At 42.6% G+C, this 23982-nt stretch overlaps 3 protein-coding genes across 4 annotated transcripts; all 3 read left to right on the top strand.

The window, feature by feature from the left end:
- Positions 1–841: 841 nt before the first annotated feature.
- Positions 842–4438, top strand: LOC142999953 (RNA-binding protein 4.1-like). The gene is made up of 4 exons (XM_076149307.1): positions 842–933; positions 2078–2513; positions 2863–3586; positions 3783–4438. Exons 2-3 carry the CDS (start codon positions 2102–2104, stop codon positions 3567–3569), a joined length of 1119 nt encoding a protein of 372 aa, XP_076005422.1. The 5' UTR covers positions 842–933; positions 2078–2101; the 3' UTR covers positions 3570–3586; positions 3783–4438.
- Positions 4439–5976: 1538 nt separating this feature from the next.
- Positions 5977–9411, top strand: LOC142999693 (RNA-binding protein 4.1-like). 2 transcript variants are annotated; one of them, XM_076149286.1, is made up of 3 exons: positions 5977–6068; positions 7056–7479; positions 8111–9411. In XM_076149286.1, the coding sequence occupies exons 2-3, from the start codon at positions 7074–7076 to the stop codon at positions 8956–8958; spliced, it is 1254 nt and encodes a 417-aa protein (XP_076005401.1). In that variant the 5' UTR covers positions 5977–6068; positions 7056–7073; the 3' UTR covers positions 8959–9411. The 2 variants fall into 2 exon arrangements, with proteins under 2 accessions (XP_076005401.1, XP_076005410.1); XM_076149295.1 differs by lacking the exon at positions 8111–9411 and having other exon boundaries at positions 7056–7763.
- Positions 9412–12829: 3418 nt separating this feature from the next.
- sf1 (splicing factor 1) lies at positions 12830–23907 on the top strand. The gene is made up of 12 exons (XM_076149239.1): positions 12830–13223; positions 14155–14286; positions 16926–17001; positions 19597–19749; positions 19867–19956; positions 20043–20226; positions 20534–20649; positions 20735–20842; positions 21182–21377; positions 21471–21693; positions 22068–22232; positions 22488–23907. The coding sequence occupies exons 1-12, from the start codon at positions 12965–12967 to the stop codon at positions 22817–22819; spliced, it is 2034 nt and encodes a 677-aa protein (XP_076005354.1). The 5' UTR covers positions 12830–12964; the 3' UTR covers positions 22820–23907.
- The last annotated feature ends 75 nt before the right edge of the window (positions 23908–23982 follow it).

The following is a 23982-nucleotide window of genomic DNA, read 5'->3' as shown; positions in this document are numbered from 1 at the left end:
ACATCAAAAATTGTGATGAAGTTTTACTTAAACTTAATGGTTTCATCTCACTTGGGCTTTGATCTTGAGTGTGTTTAGTGTGGTATTTACCCTCAATAAAAAACGAGTTCAGAGTCTGTTGCTATCATCAGACATGACCACGGAAAGGGTTTGTTGAGACCATTAAGATACAAACTAATTATCCAATTAAGACACAGTAAATTTAACGGTGGGTTAAGTATCACACACTTTCCTCTTGTTGTCACGGAGATGTTTGTCAACAATAGAAATAAAAATGTATCTTTTTGCAGGTAATGTCTGTCCCCTTGAATTATTTCATCATCATCATCATCATCATGGCACTGGGACAACTTCAGTCATCAACATCTTCATTTTGCCAATTAATCGATCAGATAATCATAAAATGGCACCACAGGTTCACTCCCATTTTGATTGAACTTGAAATCATCTTGAAATCAATGTTATAAGTCACTTCTGATGAGCTTTGTTGAATTTAACTTACAGCACCATTAAAAAAGGAACAGAGTAATTATTATAATTATTAGGACCTATGTATATTAATAAGCTCCTCCCGTAACATGACATGTGCTGTGGCATCATTCATGTTGATGTCATCCCTTCATGTCTCCCACTTCTATAATTCGTTTATTGCAAACAAAACAAAATAAAACTTTGGAGATTTGAGGGAACAGTGCTTGTTGCAGCTCCGGACAAACAAAAACACACGCACACAACCGCTAGTTCTCCAATTATAGTAGTGGAAATATGATTCGCATTTATACTCCTGATCACTAGATGGCGTAATTTCGCAGTTAAGAGTTCCGCGGCCTCAAACTCCTGATCTCTACAGAAGAAGTGGCAGCATCGTAACGCGTAAAGCAGCGGCGCCATCTCACTTCATTCATTGCTATCGAGGCCTACGTCGTTTCGTAGGTAGGTTTGAGCAAGCGCGAACACAAAACATACTACATTATTACTCCCTAACGTTATGCGTGAGTTATCTGACTTCATCTTAACCGCGCGAGCGTCTGTACGTCTGGAATCATCTGATACACTGGTCAGAGTTAGCTTCGAGCTAGCTAGCCATTAGCCAAGAAGGCTAACACTGATGCACTCCAATGTAATCGACCGTAGAAACATCAAGTGAAAGTACTAGTGAGCAATGGAAGTCCTATCAACTCTAAAAGTTGAAGCGATATGAACCTGCGTCGACGCTAACGGGTTGTTGTATACGTTATGCCAACCATCTAGTTGGCCTGTGCCACTTAGCTCACGACAACAAGCTAATGTGTACTTATTGATCTAACACCTGAACGAATGTTATGAGGCATTTAAAGTGACACAAAAAGTTGAAAACGCTTTGGAGCGGCAGTGAAGTCGTAGATGACGAGAAAATACACTTCCAATGCTGTTCATCTAATTTAGATAGTTATTATTCATTTGTTTACGACAGACAGTATGATATTTAAAAGGAGCCGATCTTAATGTTGAGTTTTAGAATTCGTCTTCATCTGCTGCAGTCAAGACGGTCCACATCTTTCCGTATAAAAAAATTAATTTCTGTGCTGTATTTTAATTGTGTCTGTGGTGAAATACTCCATATATGCAGTATTTACTTTATGAAACCTGAGACCTCTTTAGAGTGGATTTCAAAGCTAGAACTGAAATATTGAAATTGGATTCTGCATCTACTCTTTGTGTCGCTCTATAAGTTTATTTGACTTCGGAATGCTGTTATGAAAACTATAAATTCTGCACATTGTGGCATGAGGTCAATTTCCATTCCAGGTGGATAGCTAGAACTAGAATTTGTGCACAGAAATGCCGTAAATTAATAGCATGATAGCAGCGCTGTGAATTTTGCCATTCAATCCCAGCAGCACTGTTTGCAATGCAATGTGTCCTGCTCGTGTTACTGCTGCTGTTTATAATATCAATGCTGCATTGCAACTTCTTGTAGGTTGCTATTGCAGTAATGCTTATTTATTTGTGTTGGGAGTATTTATCTAAGAGCACTAGTTCAACAATCTAAAGGAAGACTGCTTCACTTTCTAATAACCTTTTTCTGATCTTGCAGCATACACCCAGGTGCAATCCAACCATGGTGAAGATCTTTGTCGGTAACCTTTCGTCAAGCACCACAGTGGAGGAGCTGCGTGAGCTCTTTGGGAAATATGGTGAGATCTCTGAGTGCGATGTGGTCAAAAACTACGGCTTTGTCCACATGGACAAGATGTCGGAAGCAGAGGAAGCCATCCGCAACCTCCACCGCCACGAGCTGAACGGCTGGTGCATGAACGTGGAGATGAGCAAAGGTAGGCCGAAGTCCACCACCAAGCTGCATGTCGGCAACCTCGGCGACGGGGTGACCGGTGAAGTTCTACGGGCCAAGTTTGCAGAGTTTGGCACAGTGGTGGAGTGTGACATCGTGAAGGACTATGCCTTTGTTCATATGGAGCGGATGGAGGACGCCATGGAAGCCATCAATAATTTGGATAACACAGCCTTCAAAGGTGAACTCTTATGAGAGTCTTGCTTGTGGTTATAGATGTGGATTCTGCCAGCTGCAGTTAAGTCCTGGTGAAATTTAGAAAAATAACCATTTTTCAGCATTTAGGAGAAAGAATTCATCAACTTTATGTCTTAACTGAGCAAGTGGACGGAAAGTAGTCAAACATAAATTTGGCCACCTCTGTAAGTCGCTGCCATTGTAACTTGTGAGTGGCCCTTGGCATAGACTGCTCTGCAGGCAATTTCGCCTGGCTCAGTGATGACAAAGTGCTTTACCGTGTTAAATAGTCGGTAAGAGGCTTTCGTGTCACAAGACCACAGTCTCACCCGTGTCTTCTCTCTCCTCACAAGGCAAGCTGATGAACGTACAGCTGTCCACCAGTCGGCTTCGCACCGCTCCGGGAATGGGAGATCATACTGGCTGCTATGTCTGTGGAAAACACGGTCATTGGTCAAAAGACTGTGCACTTGAACGGAAAAATGGCTACGGTGAAGGCACAAGGGGTCACAGTGGCCGGGGTGGTCCACGCGGTCCCCCAGATTATGGCAGGGGGAGCTACGGAATGGAGGCACCACCGGCATCAGATTACATGTCCGCTCCATATAGTCGAGCTAATTATCTTGGTGGGATGCCGCCTCCCCTCCGTAGGCTCAGCGGCTATGGCACTGATGATCGTTACGCCGGCAGAGCCATCGGCTCTTATGCTGACAAGTCATCGCCTTATGAGTGTTATGACAAGTACATGGCTCGCCCAAGCTATGGGGGGAGCTATTTCGAGGATCGTCGTGTCACCTATCCCCCCCCTCCCCCGCCTCCCTCCTCCCTCCCAAAGCCCACTTCCAGTATAGATCCATATGACCCCCGGCCACTGCCTCCACCTTCATCGGCCGTCGCCGCATACTATGCACGAGACCGCAGCCCGATCGGACGAGCACCAGTCACCTCAGACGGTTACAACTTTGAGCGAAAACGACTGTCGCCGGTGTCCTCCAGAAGCTCCTACTATGCTACTCCGCGGCCCAAGGACCAATACGCGCAGCGCTATGCACCTTACTAAAAAGCCACGCTGCCAAGGTGAGCAAGATGGTTAACATTTGTGACACTGAGTCAGTGTGACAACTGTAAAGAGTTAATAATCACCATTGGGGCCTGGAACATGCGCTGTAACCTAGATTACATGCAATTACATGCACTGAATGCTTTAAAGCTGTGCTGTGATCGTGGCGCTGAATCTCGTTGCTCAAACGCAAATGCTCTGCTCTCTTTCTAGGTCTGTTTGTGAACTACAGGACTTTTCCTTTGCCGTCATTTCTGCAAGCCGCACGATTCCATCAGTCTGTGATCTGCCAGAAAAAACAAAGCGTATGAGATGCTATCGCAAAGTTGCCAGCAGATGAATCGACCTTTCAGTCATCGACTCAACCTAAATGCACATAATTTGTTTTACAGTTTCCATTAAGGAGGGTTGGCAAATCAAACTGTTAGATATTTACAGTAGATACACATCTTTCTATCTGCTCTGCAGGTCGTCGGCTCAGTTTTTAACCAGGTGTCATTCTTTACCATTTTTCTCCTCACATGAATCAAATTTATTTCAGTTAAGTTTTCAGCTGCCATAAAGTGAATTTCAAAATATGTTTGACCATCATTTACCCGTGTTGAATGTTTTGAGCAGTTGTCTGGGTTGCTTGCTGGACAATAACCTTCCTCTTATCCTCTTCTTATTCTGTGGACATGGATGTTTAATCCCAGAAAATATTGAAGTAATCATCATCAGCAAAGGTCTGCGACTCTTCAGGTTTTTCTCTTCGAGTTTCCTCTTAAAATAAAGCAAAGACATACAAGATGTGCAGTTAACCTGCAGACTCTTGGCCCTGTGTTTCGCACGAATGGACACAACTGATCTACGAAGAGACGTCTTTCATACATGCAGATAGGATACAGTGTCACCATCTGAGTTGCTATCTCATTTAAGGAAGATTGATCATCCAAACAAACATTCCAGCCTCTTAATGTGAAACCTAACGACATGAGAATATAAAATGGATCAATTTTAGTAACACTGGTTCTGGTGTGTGCTGATCTAATGTTGAAATACTTTGCTCACCTGGCGACAAAACGATGTGGGCGGATGACATGCACGGCTACATAACATCAAGACTGCAGTTACTTCCCACGATCACTCTGTTTACCTGCACCTTAAACTTTGTTTATACTTTGATTAAGTCAAGAAAGTCAAAGTTTGTCCGCAAACCTAATGCAAATGAAACAGGACATGGCACTCCTCTTTCTCTGCGGCAATGGGATTTTGCTCGATCCTCACTCTGCGATTGCGCCTCACACCTTGTCTACTCTGAACATTATGATCCTATGAAAACTATGTAGGTCCACATGTAGGTCTTACTCACTTTTTTGACTTTGTAGTATGGACAAATAATTAGACTTTTTAGTCCATGGAAATGTGAAAGAGGTGGGTGTTTACTGCAACAAATGGAATGTGAAATGTCTTCACACAGCAGTCTTAGAGAAATGTGATGTACAACTCGGCGCTCGTCTGTGTGTCGTTGGTTTTGATTCTTGGTGGATTTGAAGTTTGTATTTTTAATACTCGCTGTGGTAGTACCGGCATACGTTCAGTCTCTGCATTTTTAAAAATAAAACCAAAATTACTCTGTGGACACGATGTCATTTCCCAGTTCTTTGCTGCTTCTTCTTTGTCAGATTCACTGCTGCGCGGGATATTGCATAAAAAACTTAACCAGGAAGTAATTAAATCTTATTCGAGAAAGAGAAGAGAGGCAGACTTGGATGTATTCATGAGTCACCATATTATTATTATTACGATCATTTGGCAGACGCTTTTATCCAAAGCGACTTACATTACATTACCACCCTTCGCAGAGGGGGGAGCAATTGGGGGTTCGGTGCCTTGCTCAGGGGTACCTCGGCAGGGGCTCGAACCGGCGACCCTCCGGTTTCCAAGCGGAAGCTCTACCCACTGAGCTACTGCCTCCCTCACCATAGTTGTTTTGGCACAGATCTATTATCTGCATGCAAACCTACTATTAAGTGCAAATACACAATGTATTTGCTTTGGTGTGTTCCAATTAAGAGACTATTTACAGTTTGTATTTCATTTTCAAGTAGTCATGTGTTTTAATGTACACTTGCGTCATTGTAAAGACGAACTAAACCCCATATAGCTGATTAAACTATTTCACATCGGTGTTTCTTTTTGTCGTAAAAACACAGGTGTAGACTACATCCGACTTTCAAAATAAAAAAACTGGGTGCCGGTTTCATAATGAATTTTAATAGTCATATTGAAGCTGTTTGATGTCATAAAAACGGATTTTTCGATAAGTAGTTGAGGATCATGGCACTTTTTCAATTGTAGAACATCTTGAACCATATGCATGTTTAAAATGCTTTATTGTGCTGAAGTCGTTGCTGTACCGTATTTCCGCAACATTCCGCGTTTGCCTGCAGCTTGCATTGTAGGTGCCAGTCGCCATTTCACTCTCTAAGTGCCCGCGTTCACACATCGGCATCAAAGGTATGGATACCCGAGGACCGAGGCTGAACTTTGAAACACACCAAACGTATTTTAGTCGTGAGCTAAATAACGTGTATTCTGATTCGGACTTTGTCAAATATTTGCCCAAGTTTGTAAACAAATGGGGCCAAACAGGCCGAGCTACTAACTGTTCGTGGCACCGTGTATCGTGGTTAAACCTCCCGTGGATAAGCGCTGCCTTTAACCTAACCACAATCTAAATGATCGCTGTCCCTTGTGATGTTTTTAGATGATATTCAAACTATCAGGCTGTATTGGTGTGTATTTACTAGTTAGTTTAGCAAGCGTTTCTCTTGTTAGTTCGCTAACTTAGCCTAGCCAGTTAGCATGTAGCCGCTTCTATGATTGACGATATCAAGCCGAGCTCCATTTTGGAATCAGGCATATTGCTTAATTAATGTAATTTATTTATTTATAAAACCACACGGTGACTTCAAAGAATTTTAAGTTGATACGGATGTTTTTTGTGTAATAACGTAGATATTTAGAAACAAATGTTTGCCCAGGGGCGGTCTGAAGCTTTGATCTGGGGCCCCTGCAGCTTTGAATGAACTATCAGACCTAAAGCCATAGGTTTACTGCTCCTAATGCCTCTTTGTTATACTACCAATGCAAATGTCCCGTCCCACCCCACATCTAAAATGTAAACAGAACAAATTCATGCAGCCACATAGGTCTGAACATGGAGGTGCAGAGAGTCATGTGCCTAACATTAGAAACTTCTTAGATTCAATTGTTGTCTCATGTCAATTACAATTTATTGTTAAGATCTATTTAAATGTGGATTTATTGGCTTAATTGGAATATAATCTTGAATTTAAGCAGCTGTGATGACCTAAGTATGTTTTAACATGCATGTAAAAGCTTCTTGTCGTCATTGAAGTCATCTGGTCAAAGCTGTCCTCCACTCAGGAATGTGAAATCCTATTCGTTGGTTCTCTACTCAAAATGTGTTTCTTCCCCCAGTGAATTAGAGGCTCCACAATGGTGAAAATATTCATCGGGAACTTGGCAGCAGAAACTACGACAGATGAGCTTCGCTCTCTCTTCTCACAATATGGCAAGATTGCAGAATGCGACATTGTCAAGAATTACGGCTTTGTGCACATGGACAACAAAGCCGAGGCGGAGGAGGCCATCCGCAACCTCCACCACTACGAACTGAACGGCCAGCCCATGAACGTGGAGCTGAGCCGCGGCAAGTCGAGAGGATCCACCAAGCTGCACGTCGGTAATATCGCCTGCACCAACCAGGAGCTGAGGGCAAAATTTGAAGAGTTTGGCGCCGTGCTGGAGTGCGACATAGTAAAAAACTATGCTTTTGTTCACATGGAGCGGATGGAGGATGCCATGGAGGTCATCAATAAGTTAGACAACTCAGCTTTTAAAGGTGAACTCTTGGGCTGGGCAAAGTTGGGAGGGTTTCTAAATAAATTTTTTTCTTAATCTGTAAGATGTTATTAAGAACATTGAACTCTCCCTGTGAGTTAACAGGTAAGTTACAGATAACACTGGTGGTAAGTAAGAAGAGAAAGATGAAGGTAAACCTGAACATTCTGTAGTTTAAAGCTGGTATCCGTAATGCTTGTCTGGATTGTGAATTTTTGAAAAACACGTTGCGAGCACCAGTCTTTGGTTATGTGACATACTGATTGTCTTTCAGGGTCACACCTACCCTACGCCCAATGTGGCTTGCACACTGAAAGTAATGCATCAAACTATTGTGTAGAAGCATCACTTTTGCAAGGAGGTGTTACACCTTTTTTTAGTTGCTATTGAAAATCACAATTTCATGAATTTTTTTATAGTTATGCCACAAGAGAAAATATTTGAGTTCTGTTGCTGCTGCAAGCGGTTAAAGCATAAAGGTACGGATTTCAGCTTTAATAACTGAGTATGGTTTCATAGGCTCAGACAATCACTTGACATCATTAGTGCCTATGTTTTGGTTTTACTGAAGAAGAAATGTTGTGCAGATTGAATGGAGGCATAATTCCTTATCAAGTGTTTTCCTTTTTAAGGCAAACTGATGAGCGTGAAGCTTTCGACTAGCCGACTGCGTACTGCGCCGGGAATGGGAGACAGATCGGGTTGTTATCGTTGCGGGCAGGAAGGCCACTGGTCCAAAGAATGCCCTCTAGACCAAAATGGCTTCGAGAGAAACGGTTCAGAGCCAAAGGCTGACGGATACGGTCCCCAGAGATATGCTGGGCGTGGTGGTCGCAACGGTGGTTATCATCCGGGCTTCGGTGGCGATCCAGATTATGGTGGTGGCTATGCTCCTGTTCATGGTTTTTCCCGGGGTTCCGGTCCCAGCGGCAGTGCGACGGGGTACAGCAGAGGCGCCGGCTATGAAAATGCAATGAGATACGGGGGTCACCCCGGTTATGGGGCCCCGACTGAACATAGCATGGCTCGGATGTACGGCAGCGAGGCAGCATACAGGAGCAACAGCTCACTCTATGGCGCGGTACCAGCCTACCCGATGCGACGGGCGTCTTGTGGTGACAGGGATCCGTACGGGGTCGTGGACTACTACGAGAAGTACAGGGCCAACGCATATGGACGCAGTTATTTTGAGGATCGTCACGCCGTCCCATTGCCTGCTCCACCGCCACCATCCAACACAGCTATGAGGGACCGTGTGCCGCCCTCTAGCATCGACGCGTACGAGCGCCCTCCCCCTCCTCCTCCACCGGCCCCAATCGCCTCATACTACACACGTGACCGGAGTCCAATTCGGAGAGTTCCTACAGAAGCGGGTGGATACGCGTATGAGCGCTCGCGCCTTTCTCCGGCCCCTCCCCACCAAAAAAATACCGCCTTTGTCAATCCGCGGGATTCTGAGCGGCCACGTTATACATACTGAGGCCCCGGTCCACCAGTCGTCTGCACACACACAACTTAGATTCATTAACCAGTAAATATTAGTGCATGTTTTAAACATTAGCCATTTGATTACATAAAATCTTATCAATTATTTGTATTAGTGAGCTTTTTAATTAGGCTTTGTGCTGTTTTTCTATTACAAGAGGTTGCAGCGTATTTGTGTTAGTGTAAGTACATCATGTTGTTGCACAGAAAACCAAGTGAACAAACATTTTATAAGCTGTGTGCTTTTATGTCAAACGTGGTCAAAATGTGATGAAAGGGAAAAGCTGCAGGTTTTTGTTTTCTGTTGCTTGGTTGGAATCGAGTCTGTTGTATAATCACTCATTTTTGATTTTTTTTTTTTTTTTTATGATTTCATCATGGAAATTGCCTTTGCTTTCTATCTTTAACAGTTAGGGTGAACTTCCTGATTAAAGTCTAAAGAATGTGACATTTGTTGTTTGTTGTTTGTGTCAGACATAAGTGACCTGTGCTGACTCTGCCTGTAGGTTCCTGTCATTTGGCAGCTCCTCATTACTGCCTGATAAATGTCAACATTGGAGACTGACATTTCACAATACAAGGTCACTTGGTAGAGCTGTTTAAATTTCTATCCAATCAAATTCACAGACATCCCGTCCCCTTTTGTCACAAAACGGTTATAAGCCAATCAGCTGTCAGTCCAACAAATGACGCTGCTGTTATGTTTGGTTACGTGACACACTAACATTAGGCCGGCAAGCGCACGCCGGATTTGACGATGACCGCCCCGAAAATAGCCCCGATAAAAAGCAACAAATATACAATTTTCATGAGGAATTAAGAACATTAACGAATGTGAAAGACAAGTGTGTGCGTGTCCCATTAGCGGTGCGAACGCGTCTGTAGAGCGCCACTTCACCAAAGCCCACAGCAACTTTTCACGGGACTTCCCGGCTGCTGGCAGGGCGCGATGTGTCGTCAGCGAACACATTTTTGTGTTCAAAAATTTTTTGCTGAACGATGGAAGCCGGCTCCCGTCCGAGAGCCGTTTTTATTTTTTCTTCCAAACAGGGAAAAACCATTCCAAAACTATTTTTCCTCATGAAAATAGTACCACACTCTCTGTCATCTCACTAACATCAGTTCAGACTGAATGCAAGTGAAGTACAGATGATATGAGAACTACAGGGAATTCCCTGAATTACAGGGAATGTGAAGGGAAATTGTGACAGTGATATGTGGACAGACAAATGTGAAATATGAAAGGTATAGTATTGGTAAATAAGTTAAATAAGTGACTAATAATTTAAAAATATAATATTGTTTTGTTTTCTATGAGATTAATATGATGTGAATTCATCAGTGTGAGCTTGAAACTGAAAATGTAAATAGCAAAAAACATGCTTATGTTGCTGAATTGAAGTGCATTTTGATACAAAATGTGAGTGTTGGATATCGACATTTTGTAAATGTTCACACATAAGACGCTTATTCAGCTGGTTTGGTTGGAGAATCAGCCATGTGGATAAATGTTACTAATAATGTTAAACATGAGCTCTTGAAGACTTTCATTTTGTCAAAGTAGCTCTCAAGAGGCAAAAAGGTTGGAGACCACTGCCTTAACTCTATGGCAAAGTATACAGGTGCAGCTCAATAAATTAGAAAATTGTGGAAATGTTTATTTATTTCAATCCAAAAAGTGAAACTCTCATATATTTTAGATTCATTACACACAAAGACAAACATTTCAAGCACTAATTTGTTTTAATTTTGATAAGTATGGCTCACAGCTCATGACAACCCCAAATTCACTATCTCAGATTATTAGAATATTACATAGAACCAGTAAAAATATATGTTTTTTAATTCAGAAATGTCAGCCTTCTGGAAAGTATATTCATGTATGCACTCAATACTTGGTCAGGGCCTGGCAAATTAAATCAGCATCTCCATAAAGCTTGTCAGCAGAAGGAAGCACAAAGTGCGCTAAAATTTCCTGGTAGACGGCTGCGTTGACTTTGGACTTGAGAAAACACAATGGACCAAAACCATCTGATGACATGGCAACCCAAATCATAACTAAATGTGGAAATTTCACACTAGACTTCAAGCCATTTGGATTATGAGCCTCTCCACTCTTTGAGTTGGAGAGTCACACCTTCATTTACAAATGAAATGCAAAATTTAAGGACGTTGGACCACTGAGCAACAGTCCAGTTCTTTTTCTCCTTAGCCCAGGTAAGACGCTTCTAAAGTTGTCTCTGGTTCAGGAGTGGCTTGACACGAGGCAACAGTTGTAGCCCGTGTCCTGGACACGTCTGAGCGCGGTGGCTCTTGATGCACTGACTTCAGCCTCGGTCCAAGCCTTGTGAAGCTCCCCTAAATTCTTGAATGGGTTTTGCTTGACTATAGGGCCTACGGTTATCCCTGTTGCTTGTGCACCTTTTCCTACAACTCTTTTTTCTTTCTATGGATATGCTTGGAAACAGCACTCTGAACAGCCAGCTTCTTGAGCAATGACCTTTTGCGGCTTACCCTCCTGATGGTGGGTGTCAATGACAACTGTCAAGTCAGTAGTCTTCCCCATGATTGTGTAGCCAACTGAACCAGGCTGAGAGACAATTTAAAGGTTCAAGAAACCTTTAAGGTTATTTAAATTAATTATTATATACTAATTTTCTGAGATACTGAATTTGGGGGTTTCATGAGCTGTAAGCCATACCTATCAAAATGTTAACAAATAAAGGCTTGAAATGTTGTCTCTGTGTGTAATGAATCTATACTATATGAGAGTTTCACTTTTTGAATTGAAGTACTGAAATAAATATATAAATAAAACTTTTCCACGATATTAGATTTATTGAGCTGCACCTGTATAATAATAACATGTTAACATTTGAGGTTTTACATGAAAATATGTAGTTCTGTTATCGGTGTGAAAACTTTCAGAATTTGTTTATCATCAAAATCTTACATTGGAAAATTAAACCGAAATCTAAGCTCTCTAACAAGATTCTCGACACTTGTTTTTTTCCAACTGATCTAAATGTGAAGACGCCTTCAGAAAACTACACTTACTATCACCAATATCTACTGTTATAAGGCACATTAAAAAAGAGTGGGTTTTCCTTTGGCCTGAAGCCACCAAGTCTGCCCCTGGGATTGAGGGCTATAAATCCACACCCAGCACTGCTCTGCATCACTTAAGATGAACCAAGGTTGACCCATAGAGGCTAAATACAAGAAGCACAGCAACTCAATAATTGGGCCAGTGAGGAAAAAGTCACACCTTCTCATAGGATCAACACTAGGCTTGATTCTTTATGTTTTGCATTGTTGTTTTTGATTTTCTCTGGTAAAAGGCTTGATTCTCCATTCTATACTCAATGCATTATGTGCAAAGCAGTGTCCATAACAGCAATCACACAGCAGTTCATAGATAAAGGTTGGTTCATTGCTCTGCTTCACTAAACAATAGAAACCAAATCAAAAGTACGCAACGTTAATTTTATAGTCACAATATTATACAGATTGGCAAAAGTCTTTGTGGTTCTGTTGTTAGTGTCCAAACTATATATTCAGTACTTGTCACTTTTTATTTAAGAACAGAAATTAATGTTTTTGTATGTGCTATTACCCAGATATCGCCGTTAACTTTGAAAGTGTTCTGTGATGGTATAAAGCTATAGAGGCGATGAATGTTGTTTTCTTTAAGTTTAACCGTTCATAAATATGGCTTATGCGTAAACGCTCATAACTGTAGAAACGGGCGAATCAGATTTGCCAATGATGATGATGACGAATTTCAACCAATAGTAGACGATCTATGGGGAGGAGCCTCTCTCAGCCAATAGCAGAGCCTCATGCTAGAACGGCTCATCCTTTGTGAGTTTCTGACCGGCGCCATTTTGAAGATAGCAGAGCAAACGTTGTCACCATTTCACTGGATTTCTCGTTATTGAACTATAACCATCCGTAATTAACTGATTTTAATAAAGACAAACCCCGGTTATCACCTGGAAATGGCCACTGGAGCAAATGCAACTCCTCTGGGTAAGTTGCACCCCAGTATTGGCGCCAAACGAGGATTTGACTCCGGGCCTGTTGCGGGGAACGGGCTGATGCCAACGCCGGGACCGCCCGCAACCTTCCCGGCGATGCAGGGCTTTCAACCCGCGATGCCGAGTCCAGCTTTTCCGCAACCACTCCAATTCAGTGCGGTCCCAGGTTTCCCGACCCAAGTTCAACAACCAGCTCCAGGTGCCGGACTGGCCAAACCAGGTAAGATAACCCAGCACACGGGCGGACACTACAAAGAATCGTAGCCAAGTAGCTCATACTGATAAAAGGCCCAGCATTTACGAAATGGTGGCGTGCTACTTGGTCCACCAGCGGCCGCAAATTAACAGCAAAGGGGTTTTTAAATAGATATAATAAAGGCTGGGTACTCACTCGCCTAAAGGGTATTTATTTATTGCTTAATGCTCGGGAGTATGAATTCTTACACACACACGGTGTTAAGTTAGCTTCCTTCGCCATGTGCTGTTTTGTTTTCGAGAGAATGTCATCTCACTCAATTTCCAGTCAAATGGATAATACAATTACCACTGAATGCCTTCTCTGGGTTATTCCGATTCGATATAGGGTTGGTTGTTCAACCATTTGCACCGCGGTACTGGGAAATAGGCAGTAGGTAGCATAGCATTTTCCTGAAAGTTTCGCTCTTGTCGCAGTTTAAGTAAAACGCAACGTGTATGACTGTACTCTGTATTAGCAAGTAACAAAATCCCGATTTACATGAAATTAACGCCGTTAAAGTTGAGCCTCTTGGGAACATTTCTGGGGGCTATCCACTACATTCTCTGATGCTTCATGTTATGGGCAGACTGATGTGAAAGGCACCCGGAAGCTACTTTAGGATAGAGATCCATGAAAACGTCGTAGGAAAATATTTGGTATTTCTGGCCACGCTTGGGTGTAACTTAACTTTTAGATGCGTGTTCTGTTGATCCACACGGGTCTCTCCGGATTTCTACAACAAAAACCTTAGCTGGGACATGAGTCCCTAGATATCACTGCTTTTTTTAAGATAGTTGGCGTATTGCTTATAGTGTGCCGCTTTTGAAACGGCAAACAGGACGGAACAACAACCGCAACACGCGAGCCATATGAGCCGACGTCTAACCTGTTGTATCCCGCTGTTTCTCTGCAGATTTTGGTCAGAAGAAATCAAGGAAGAAGAGTCGCTGGAGCAGTGAGACGCCGGATCAGAAGACAGTCATACCCGGCATGCCCACTGTCATTCCGCCTGGATTGACCCGGGATCAGGAGAGAGCTTATATAGGTAAATTGATTTTCACTTTTGTCGTGTTAACCATATTTAAAACACCAATATTATAAGTTAGCGATGTTCAAAGCAATGTGTGTTGTTCTAGTTTCCTATTTTGTGCATTTCAGCATGATGTTACACCTCATGTTTGATGAATCCCAACAGTTAAGAGCTTTCTGAGGCTCTCTGTGACAGACCTTTCTAACTTTAAAAATTAAGTATCCAAGTTTTCATTGGACACTGTTACGTTATTTTTTGCTTCACTTGTCGAAAGTAGCAATCGGATCTGAAGAGCAATGACTATACTTTGATGCAAAGTTCTAATAAAGGTCATTTCTCTCTAGCAAGGTAAAGTGGTACTGCCGTGCTGTTGTCTTGGGGTTTGCATACCGTTGGGCACCCATTAGCAAGAGGATTAGCAGATACATTATTAAACACCACTGCTTGCTGATTATTGTCCTTAGCTGCAGGTCACTGCTCACCGTCTTGCCTGAGCCCTTACAAATCATCACTACTGTTTTCTTGCATGGAAGAACTCAAAATGTCCTAACATGCTAAAGTACGCTTCTGTTTCTATTGATGTAAGTGTGAGCAATGCTGCTTCAAGGGCGCACCAAAAACTTAATTATGTCCTATCCTTGAGGGCGCATGTATACTCAACACTGTCAACACCTTTGTTTGACTAACCATTACGGATATGCAAATAGTGTTTCTCACACGATCCCTGGAATACTGATCAGCCTGGATCATTTCATTCTTTGCTCACTAGGTGGCAATGTGAGGTCCAAAACATAGTCACCTCAGTCAGCATGTACAGTACATATTAAAACTAATGTTGAATGTTTCTGACATATGGAATGTTGCAGGCGTGTAACATTATTTCCGGGTGACTTGCACAACCGATGCTGCGAATGAACGCTTGATCTGCCGGACATGCCTTCAGCAGTCACTCTACTTCAGTGTAACCTGCTTAGCAACACTTAAAGCTATTTGCTATAACGGAAAACAGGCATATGCTACACTTACAACAGGCCTATGTTAATAACTTTTTTGGTGCTGCATTTTATTCTGGACCATCTGGGAGTGGAGTATAAATGTGCCCTTACAGCGCTGCAAACACAAATGGAAACAAAACCAAAGTGGGCTTGATCCTGATCCTGGCTTAAAGAGAAAACATACTGCATTTAGTGTAAATGCCTAGCAGCAGCAGTGTAGCACCAACATGCTGCTTTCACAGGCCCCTCAGAGGGCTGTATGAAGCAGATGAGCCCCTTTGTCAATAACTGACTGTTATTGATGTTGTTCACTCATTGTTAGTGGTTGGTCTTCCTTGGTATGTAAACATTCATTTCCGTCCTCACTTATCTTTTAATTTGCTCATTCAGTAGATTCCCTTAAAAATTCCCAGGGAAAATGAAATTACAGTGAACCACAGTTCACTCAGGGGCTGTATTCATCTCAGTAATCCAGACTAATCATTTCAGTGACCAGTGAATCTGTGCTGGGGGCTATTTTCATTACAAAATCCATACTGTGCATGAGATGAGTGATTTATTGATTTCTCCCCATTTCCTTTCTGAATGTCAGAATTGCTTTTATGTAAATGCAGCCCCTCTGCGTTCGGTCTGTGGCGTGCGAGGAGTGACTGTGATCACCTGTTTTTGTTTTCCGATCATGAAAAATAGAGCTGTTATTGATTTTGACCCTGTGTGTCCTTCAAATGCCAAAGCCTTGTAAGAATCCCCCATCTCACCCTGCTCTGTAAGCAGCAGGCGAAGCCCTGTCTGTCTGGAAATAAACTTCCACTTTGAATGGTTATCCAACCGGCTGGCATTTTTAGGAATCGTGGTCAAGTCACTTACTGACACGTTGCCATGTTTCATCTTGTTTGAAAAATTGTACTTGTTGACTCTAATTTAGGTGGTTAGGAAGTTTTAAAGGGATGCACTGGTGATTTTAAATCAATGTCAGGAGTTTGTGGAAAGGTAAGCCTGAGTTCAGTCACTGTGGTTGTTTCTCTCAAAGCTGTATCATTGTGTAGATATTTGTTAACACAAAGTAGCTGAGAGAATGTTTTGGAGATATTGCATGCAGGGCAAATTGTAGGAGTAGAAAATAGTTTTTAGAGGGCTTAAGCGTCATTATAGCATCACACAGTTATATAAGTCATATTAAACTTTTATTGTGATGTGCCGAACTTCTACCTTTGCGCTATAGAAGAAATAACAACATGGTTCCATAAGGGTCCATTCACAGACCTACAGACCTGGAACAGAACCACAAACATCTACACGATGAGATAACTGACAGAGAAACAACCACAGAGAAGGAGTTTGGCTGTAATTTCCACTAAAATCATGACATTTTGTGAAATTGCCTGAATATTGCTTTTTTTAGTGCTCTGTAACTGATGCCATATTAACTGAAAAACATTATTCATTAATCTGCTATGTAGTAATTCTGTTATTTTTAGTTATTTCCTGGTGAGATGTTGACTTTATCTCATGTTTTTAATTTAACAGACTCATCATTTGTCTTTACCTCAGTAATTGATGAGACAGTGCTCTAATGTGAAGGGCGATGTCTCTGATGTTGTTATGGTAACCTCATTTCTCTCCATCCTTGTTTTTCTTTCCTAACCTGAATTCTTCCAGTCCAACTGCAGATCGAAGACCTGACTCGTAAACTGCGTACAGGAGACCTGGGAATCCCTGTTAACCCTGAGGACAGGTCGGAAAAAGATTAAACCCACCAACAGTAACATTTTCTCTACCTTCTTGACTTTTTGGAAGACAAATATTGATATTCTTTGTATTTGTGGTTGTTAGCCTAAATCACAGATCACATTAGTATTATATTGCACACATAGTCTTAAGGTCATTTTTCACTTTCTGGAGGCTAGCGTTGTGTTCTGGCTGCAGATTGTACACACAGATAATGGATAATGTTTTAGACAAACGATCCACACTGATAGATATACAGACTCATAGATCCATCATGATATAATGCACTTTATAGTACAATAACTACTATATTAATGGTAAGATGAGATGGGTATGACAATATGAGTGACAGGACTTTTAAACTTCGTTATGATATCCATCATATGACATAAAATTTCATCCTCCTTTGCATTTTTATACAATTTCTTGTACTAAAAGAAACTTTGGGTTGTGAGTGTTTGTACATACACTACCAGTCAAAAGTTGGTACTAAGAAGAGAATGAGAAGGTGTGTTCAAACTTTTGACTAGTAGTGTATTTAAAGGTGAAATAGAAATTCTAAAACATTTTATGAATTTAATCTATAATTCGTCTTTCATTCTCGTTTTTCTCCAAGATGTCAAATTTCTGCTGATTTCTAATGTGTCAGTGTCGCATAAGTGACGTTGTTTCACCTCACTGTTGCACAGTTTAAATATCAACATGCTGAATGTCAATAGATGGGAATGAATGAGTACTTCTGCAGACATTTACGTGTCCGTTAAATGTAGAAGAGAGACAGAGGAAGGAGGGAGAAAGAAAGACAGTCACACGCAAATGAGCTCAACTACGCACGATCCATCTCATTCCGTCAGATGTCCTTGTACATAAAATTCATACAGAGCTTGACCTCCAAATTTTCATGTGCTTACTTGCAGCCCAGATTCTAATCTCTAATTTCACGTTATTGTTTACTTTCTTTCAGTTGATACGTTTCTGCTTCACTTAAACATAGTTGCAAACACTCTAAATTGTAGCGTTCCCTTTGGCAAAATGCTGAAAAGGCACAAGAAATGGTATAGAAAGTGGAGGAGATATGGTTATCTTAACCCTGCATTGAGCTTTGTCTCGGGTGAAACCAGATATTTGTCTTTCACCTTTTTATTTGTCAATTTAGTGAAAATTGACGTTTTAGTGTTTCTGCTTGATGGTTTGATTCACTGCTGGTGTTAATGATGTGTGAATATGACGTACAAGGATTACTTTTCTCATGAACCCTCAAACAGGTTTGTGTGAATCGCCTAACTCCACACAAATAATTTAGTTTTTTATGTTAAGTAGTTCTTCTAAGTTTTTCTCAGTCATGTTAAAAGATAAAAAAAAAAGTAATTGATCCACAATTGTTAGCTTGTCTAATATTTTCTGTTATTGGCTGGTCTACTGATTGGTCACATCAGACGGTACAAACCTTGGCACTGATAACTTTTACGTGAGACTTGAAAAATTAATTGTTTCAGCTCATTTGTTTTCCCTGATGTTTATACTTTCCCACCCAGGGATACGGGGGGCATGAGGGGATTTGTTCCAGTTTTCCACATGAAATATTAGGTTCTGCCAGAAAACAATCCCAATTCTGCGTGTTATGGAAAAACGGTCCCCTTATGTAACATAGTAAGGATCATAAGGATCTATTCCCGCAGGAAATGCATTCCTCTTGGGAGTTGGTGAAGTTGATCTTTGCTAGCTAGCTCCCCTGTCCTCTGCGCTTGCTTTAGAGTTTGTCGTCATAATCGGACATTTCCACAGCAACAAAGATTGACTCCAGCACTCTTATAAATCACTCCCACTCTAATGTGAAAGACAAACTGGGGGTGATTCAGGTCGTCACCGTGGGAAGTTTGAAGCGTAAAAAAGAGCCTTTTTTTGTTACTCTTCTTCCTGGAATTTTCACTTGGACACAAATGCAGCTCTCCATTGGGAGATCTTAGGAAGGGGTGGAGTTCTAATCCTAATTCCTTTTCTCTAACCAAATTACCCCACATCAGCCTAACCCTTTTTCAAGCACAGTGCCTCCTTAACGCAGCACCGCAGGTTTTCAGCATCCAAGGGGAGGTATGGACCTCTTCCACTGCGCCAACATCAGACAACGCTCAAATCCAGCGTTTCTGCTTAGGATTGCGAATTTTCATTTGGTTTCTTTTTCTTCCCTTCAACTTTCCTGTCTTGTAGGCCAACAATCCTGTATGCAGGTGTAGATATGGCCATTTATTTACTTTATTTGTTTACCCTCCAATCAGTATTAGTAGCTTAACAGCCACTACGTTGGTTTGATTGCCCCTTTTTTTAACCTTGAATTGTGTAACCCATGTGAAATGTTAGTGCAGAGTTCCTTCATCATTTTTTTTCTGAGTTTGTTTTTAGTCAGCCTTCTGGTCAAGAAGAATCTCAAAATAACCACTGAGCCATGTTTCCCTCTCTCTTGGCCGTTAGTTATTTAGTCTAATGTCCTCAATGCTTAGCTACTGTAGCTGTAGGGAGCCTGTATGGTTGTTGTTGCCACTACTCAACTCCCCAAAAGATATTGATGATAGCTTCCTTGTCTTTTCTCTGCCACGACTTTCAGGTCCCCCTCTCCAGAGCCCATCTACAACAGCGAGGGCAAGAGGCTGAACACTCGCGAGTATCGCACACGGAAGAAGATCGAGGAGGAGCGTCACTCCCTCATCACTGAGATGGTGGGACTCAACCCTGACTTCAAACCTCCTGCCGACTATAAGTACGAACTGTTTACAGATTTTCTGTGTTTAGGTTTCACAGGTTAATGAACAGAATAGACAAACTTGTTTCACTAAGCCACGACCAAGTTTGTTATATCACTGACTGTTGCTTTCAGGCCTCCAGCTACAAGGGTCAACGACAAAGTTATGATCCCCCAGGACGAGTACCCTGAGATCAACTTTGTTGGTCTGCTGATTGGACCACGGTAAGTTTGCCAACATCTTGTTTTTTCAGCCCATAGTAAGCAGCAAGTTCAGTCTTCTCATTGAGGGTCCGTCTGTTTTTGACCAGTGGTAACACCCTGAAGAACATTGAGAAAGAGTGCTGCGCCAAAATCATGATCCGTGGTAAAGGTTCTGTGAAGGAGGGGAAGGTCGGACGAAAAGACGGGCAGATGCTCCCCGGGGAAGATGAGCCCCTGCATGCCCTGGTTACTGCCAACACAATGGAGAATGTGAAGAAAGCCGTGGAGCAGGTTTGTTCACGTCATTGCATCCTCATAAGCAAACTGGCTTTGATGTATCTTATGTCACTGATATCACACAAACATCAGCGTTGACTGATTCTTGGTAAATTTCAGCAGCCAGTCATGTGTTCAGATTTGTATGGTTTGGATCTATAGTAGGGTTTGAACAGATCACATAGCTGAATCAGCTCCATCTCAGTCTCATTGAGATGGTTCCGCAACATTTAAGTGTTTTTATTATTTATTGCCTTCATTGCAGTACAATCAAAGTTCTAGGTGCTTGCAAAGGTGCTGAGTGTGAGGAATATTTCCACAGATCCGCAACATTCTCAAGCAAGGCATCGAGACACCTGAGGATCAGAATGATCTGCGCAAAATGCAGCTCAGAGAGCTCGCAAGGCTCAATGGCACTCTGAGGGAGGATGACAACAGGTCAGTGTTCAGTCTGTGCTGTCTGGTGTGATTAATTCCTGTGACCGATTTGTGTGTGTTCAGCCTTTTCATCTTGCCTTTGTAGGATCCTTCGGCCGTGGCAGAACTCTGAGCCACGTAGCATCACCAACACCACCCTCTGTACCAAATGTGGTGGAGCAGGACACATCTCCTCTGACTGCAAGTACACCAGGTGAACAAGCCTCTAAAAGCTCCTTCAAGTTAACTTGTTAGATTTGGGGGTGATTTCAGGACGTTGCAGATTGGTTATTTCCTACATTGATGAAGTTCAGCGTGATACAAATATGTTCACAGTGCCTCCTAAGTTCTTACCGCTGACCCTGAAACCTCGGTATGTTGTCATGGATCTCTAGCCAATTGTAAAGTACGGGTGCCTGCTCAAACCAAAATGCCCAAACTTTCCAAAAACTGGTGGTAATGTGTCATTTTCCATCTGGCCTACATGGTAAGAAATGTTAAGCACAAATGAGCCTTCAAGACGTTCAAAGCTCTGCCTCTTTGTTTTCTGTAGCACGTTTGCTGCCCACAGAGCGACTGGTGGGGAACCTCCTCAGTCGGCACAGGACAAGGCTCGGATGGACAAGGAGTATCTGTCCCTCATGGCTGAGCTGGGTGAGGCTCCTGTTCCCACATCTGGGGGAGGACACTCCAGCAACCAAGGGGGAGGACCTCGGTCCTCAGGACCCAGCAACAACCAGCCACAACAGGTTAGTGCTCATGTTCTTTCTTTAATCCTTTTTGAGTGGATTTGTCTCGGTTACTACTTTCAAGTACATTCTGACTGTACTTCTGTGTAACAGAGTCGGCCTCCGTGGATGAACTCCGGCCCTGCCGATAACAGGAACTACCATGGCATGCACGGAGGACCCGGCGGCCATGGTGGACCCCACAACTACCCCCCACCCATGCCCAACATGGGAGGCCCCCCTATGCCACCCAACCCCAATGGCCTGCCACCACCCTGGATGCAGCCCCCTCCCCCTCCCATGGGCCAGGGACCAGGACCTCACGGACACCCCATGGGTAACAGCTGACAACTACAACTGATTTCATTTATGTGATTCAGCAGAATTGGGATTCTACAGGCTGTCAACAGAATTAAAATAACAAATACTTTAAGCACAATGCAATCACCCCTCATTACTGTGACATTTCCAGAGCTGCGTTGTGTAATAAAACTTTTCTGCTGGGTGCAGATATTAAAAATTCCATCATGGCCAAAGTAGAAATGAGACTGAGAAACAAACCTCGCTTGAAATTCTTCTTACTTTTACACGCCATATATCAGTTGTGAAAACATAATGGTGAAACAACTTTTACTTGGTTGTGGAAAAGTAAATGATCCAGTTGGAAGTCGGGAATGTTGTATTGTGTTTTACTGTTTTGCTTCTTTTTAGGTCTGCTGCCACCTCCCATGGGCATGATGCCACCTCCTCCCCCTCCCCCCAGCAGTCAGCCACCTCCTCCCCCTTCTGGACCCCTTCCGCCATGGCAACAGCAGGCTCCGCCTCCCCCACCAACCAGCAGCATGGCAACCAGCACACCGCTCCCTTGGCAACAGAGTAAGATTACACAATGTGTTCTGTGTCACTGGACAGTGAGTGACCTGCACGCAAAGTAGTTTTCCCATTTGAATACTTGTTACCGTAACTGATGAGAAAAATAAATGAAAAAGTGATAAGGAAGTTGTAACTGTGAATGATTTAGGTGTGTACAGAGCATTCTGTTAATGTCAGTTTAATTTGATTTTACTCAAACTATGACTCTTGCATAATATCGCTTTATTGCCATGTGACAACCTGTCCCTCATTCTGCAGATACCACCACGACATCCAGCCCTGGCACCGGCACCCTGCCTCCATGGCAGCAGCCCCAGCAGTCTGCAGCCTCTGCAGCCCAGCCTCCACCACCCATGGGTACCCCGTCCATGGTGCCGCCTCCCCCAGGTGTCCAGCCACCATTGCCCCCTGGCGCCCCACCTCCACCCCCTCCGCCTCCCCCTGGCTCCACGGGCATGATGTACGCCCCTCCACCACCCCCACCACCCATGGACCCGTCCAATTTTGTCACTATGATGGGGATGGGGGTACCAGGGATGCCACCATTCGGGATGCCCCCTGCCCCTCCACCCCCTCCGCCCCAGAATTAGTCCCACTCACCATTTTGCTGTCAGTTGTCCACAGAAGAATCCCCCCCACAAAAGTTCTCCAGATATCCAACAGACTCATGCAGAGCGTCTGAAAATATAACCAGTGCTTTATTTTTATGGGTCCTTGAAAGGCTGTGTCAGTTGAATTTGTAAAGTTGCGTAAATTAATTGGTTTGTCTCTTCTGGTTTTAAAGTGTTAACACAAAGCTCCTCGTGTCGGCACACACAGGTGTTTGTCACATTATTTCTGTACCAAATAAATCAGCTCAAAATGCTGAAAGTTTGATTTGGATTTTTTAATTAAAAACAAAACAGGATAATTGTTTATGATCACAGTATCTGAGCAACTGTTGAGTTGGGAAACATTCTCAAAAGATTGAGAAATAAGACAAGTTGCATTATTTTAAGCAAAAAAGTAGAAATTTGACTTTTTATGTCTCAAAATATGAAAGTTATTCTTGTAACATCTCAAACTTATTTCCTCAAAACATAACATCATAATTCTCAAGTTTTTTTAAACAGTGGCTCTAATACTCTGTTGTTCTATTATAGCAGCATCATTCTCAAACCAGAAACTAAACATTTAGTGGATTTAATTTGCATGACCTGTTTTGAAGACGCTTCACCCCGTGTGAAGAGTCAAACTCCAGTTATGATCTCTGAGTGAACATCAGATTAATATTTTTGTATCGGTGAGATGTGAAGTGTATCTTGGCTGTTGTGTTGTCTGATTGTCCCAGAATTTCCACGATTTCTCTTTTGTCCCCTGCAGTTCCTTGCCTGCATCTAGGATGTGAAATTTAAGGTTTCTGGGTCTGAAAAGAGGACTTGATGCTACACCTCGCCAGCTTTTGACGCACTGGACTACATGAATGTTGATATATCCTGTCTGCTCTGATTATAAAGCTACGTGCGGCGTTTGTGTTGCTTCTGCAAGGATTTCAGTTTTGTGCATTGAGTTAACGGAGAAGAGAAATGTTTGATATTTTCACTTTTTCTGGATTTGGTTATTGTTGTGTTATGGGCATTGGCCTCAATATTCTAGCTGTTCAAATCTCGCTTGTTTAGCATTAAACTGATTCTTTTCACCAGTTTTCATTTCATGGATGCAGGAATCGCATTGGTTTCCAGTCGCCCCGCAGGACGCCCAGGGGCTGTCTCAG

This window comes from Genypterus blacodes, unplaced genomic scaffold, assembly GCF_046128005.1.
Source record: "Genypterus blacodes isolate CSIRO-AG114 ecotype Tasmania unplaced genomic scaffold, CSIRO-AGI_Gbla_v1 ptg000002l_1, whole genome shotgun sequence".
NCBI lineage: Eukaryota > Metazoa > Chordata > Actinopteri > Ophidiiformes > Ophidiidae > Genypterus > Genypterus blacodes.
This window is presented reverse-complemented; position numbering and strand designations above follow the sequence as displayed.

What these genes read in the sequence shown, in the direction of transcription:
- sf1 (XM_076149239.1), top strand. Translation starts at nt 12,965, where the DNA reads ATGGCCACTGGAGCAAATGCAACTCCTCTGGGTAAGTTGCACCCCAGT. An exon ending in GGTCTGCTGATTGGACCACG is followed by an intron (nt 19,957 to 20,042) that starts GTAAGTTTGCCA and finishes GTTTTTGACCAG; the next exon opens with TGGTAACACCCTGAAGAACA. An exon ending in TCTGACTGCAAGTACACCAG is followed by an intron (nt 20,843 to 21,181) that starts GTGAACAAGCCT and finishes TGTTTTCTGTAG; the next exon opens with CACGTTTGCTGCCCACAGAG.
- LOC142999953 (XM_076149307.1), top strand. Translation starts at nt 2,102, where the DNA reads ATGGTGAAGATCTTTGTCGGTAACCTTTCGTCAAGCACCACAGTGGAG. An exon ending in GGATAACACAGCCTTCAAAG is followed by an intron (nt 2,514 to 2,862) that starts GTGAACTCTTAT and finishes TCTCCTCACAAG; the next exon opens with GCAAGCTGATGAACGTACAG.
- LOC142999693 (XM_076149286.1), top strand. Translation starts at nt 7,074, where the DNA reads ATGGTGAAAATATTCATCGGGAACTTGGCAGCAGAAACTACGACAGAT. An exon ending in AGACAACTCAGCTTTTAAAG is followed by an intron (nt 7,480 to 8,110) that starts GTGAACTCTTGG and finishes TTCCTTTTTAAG; the next exon opens with GCAAACTGATGAGCGTGAAG.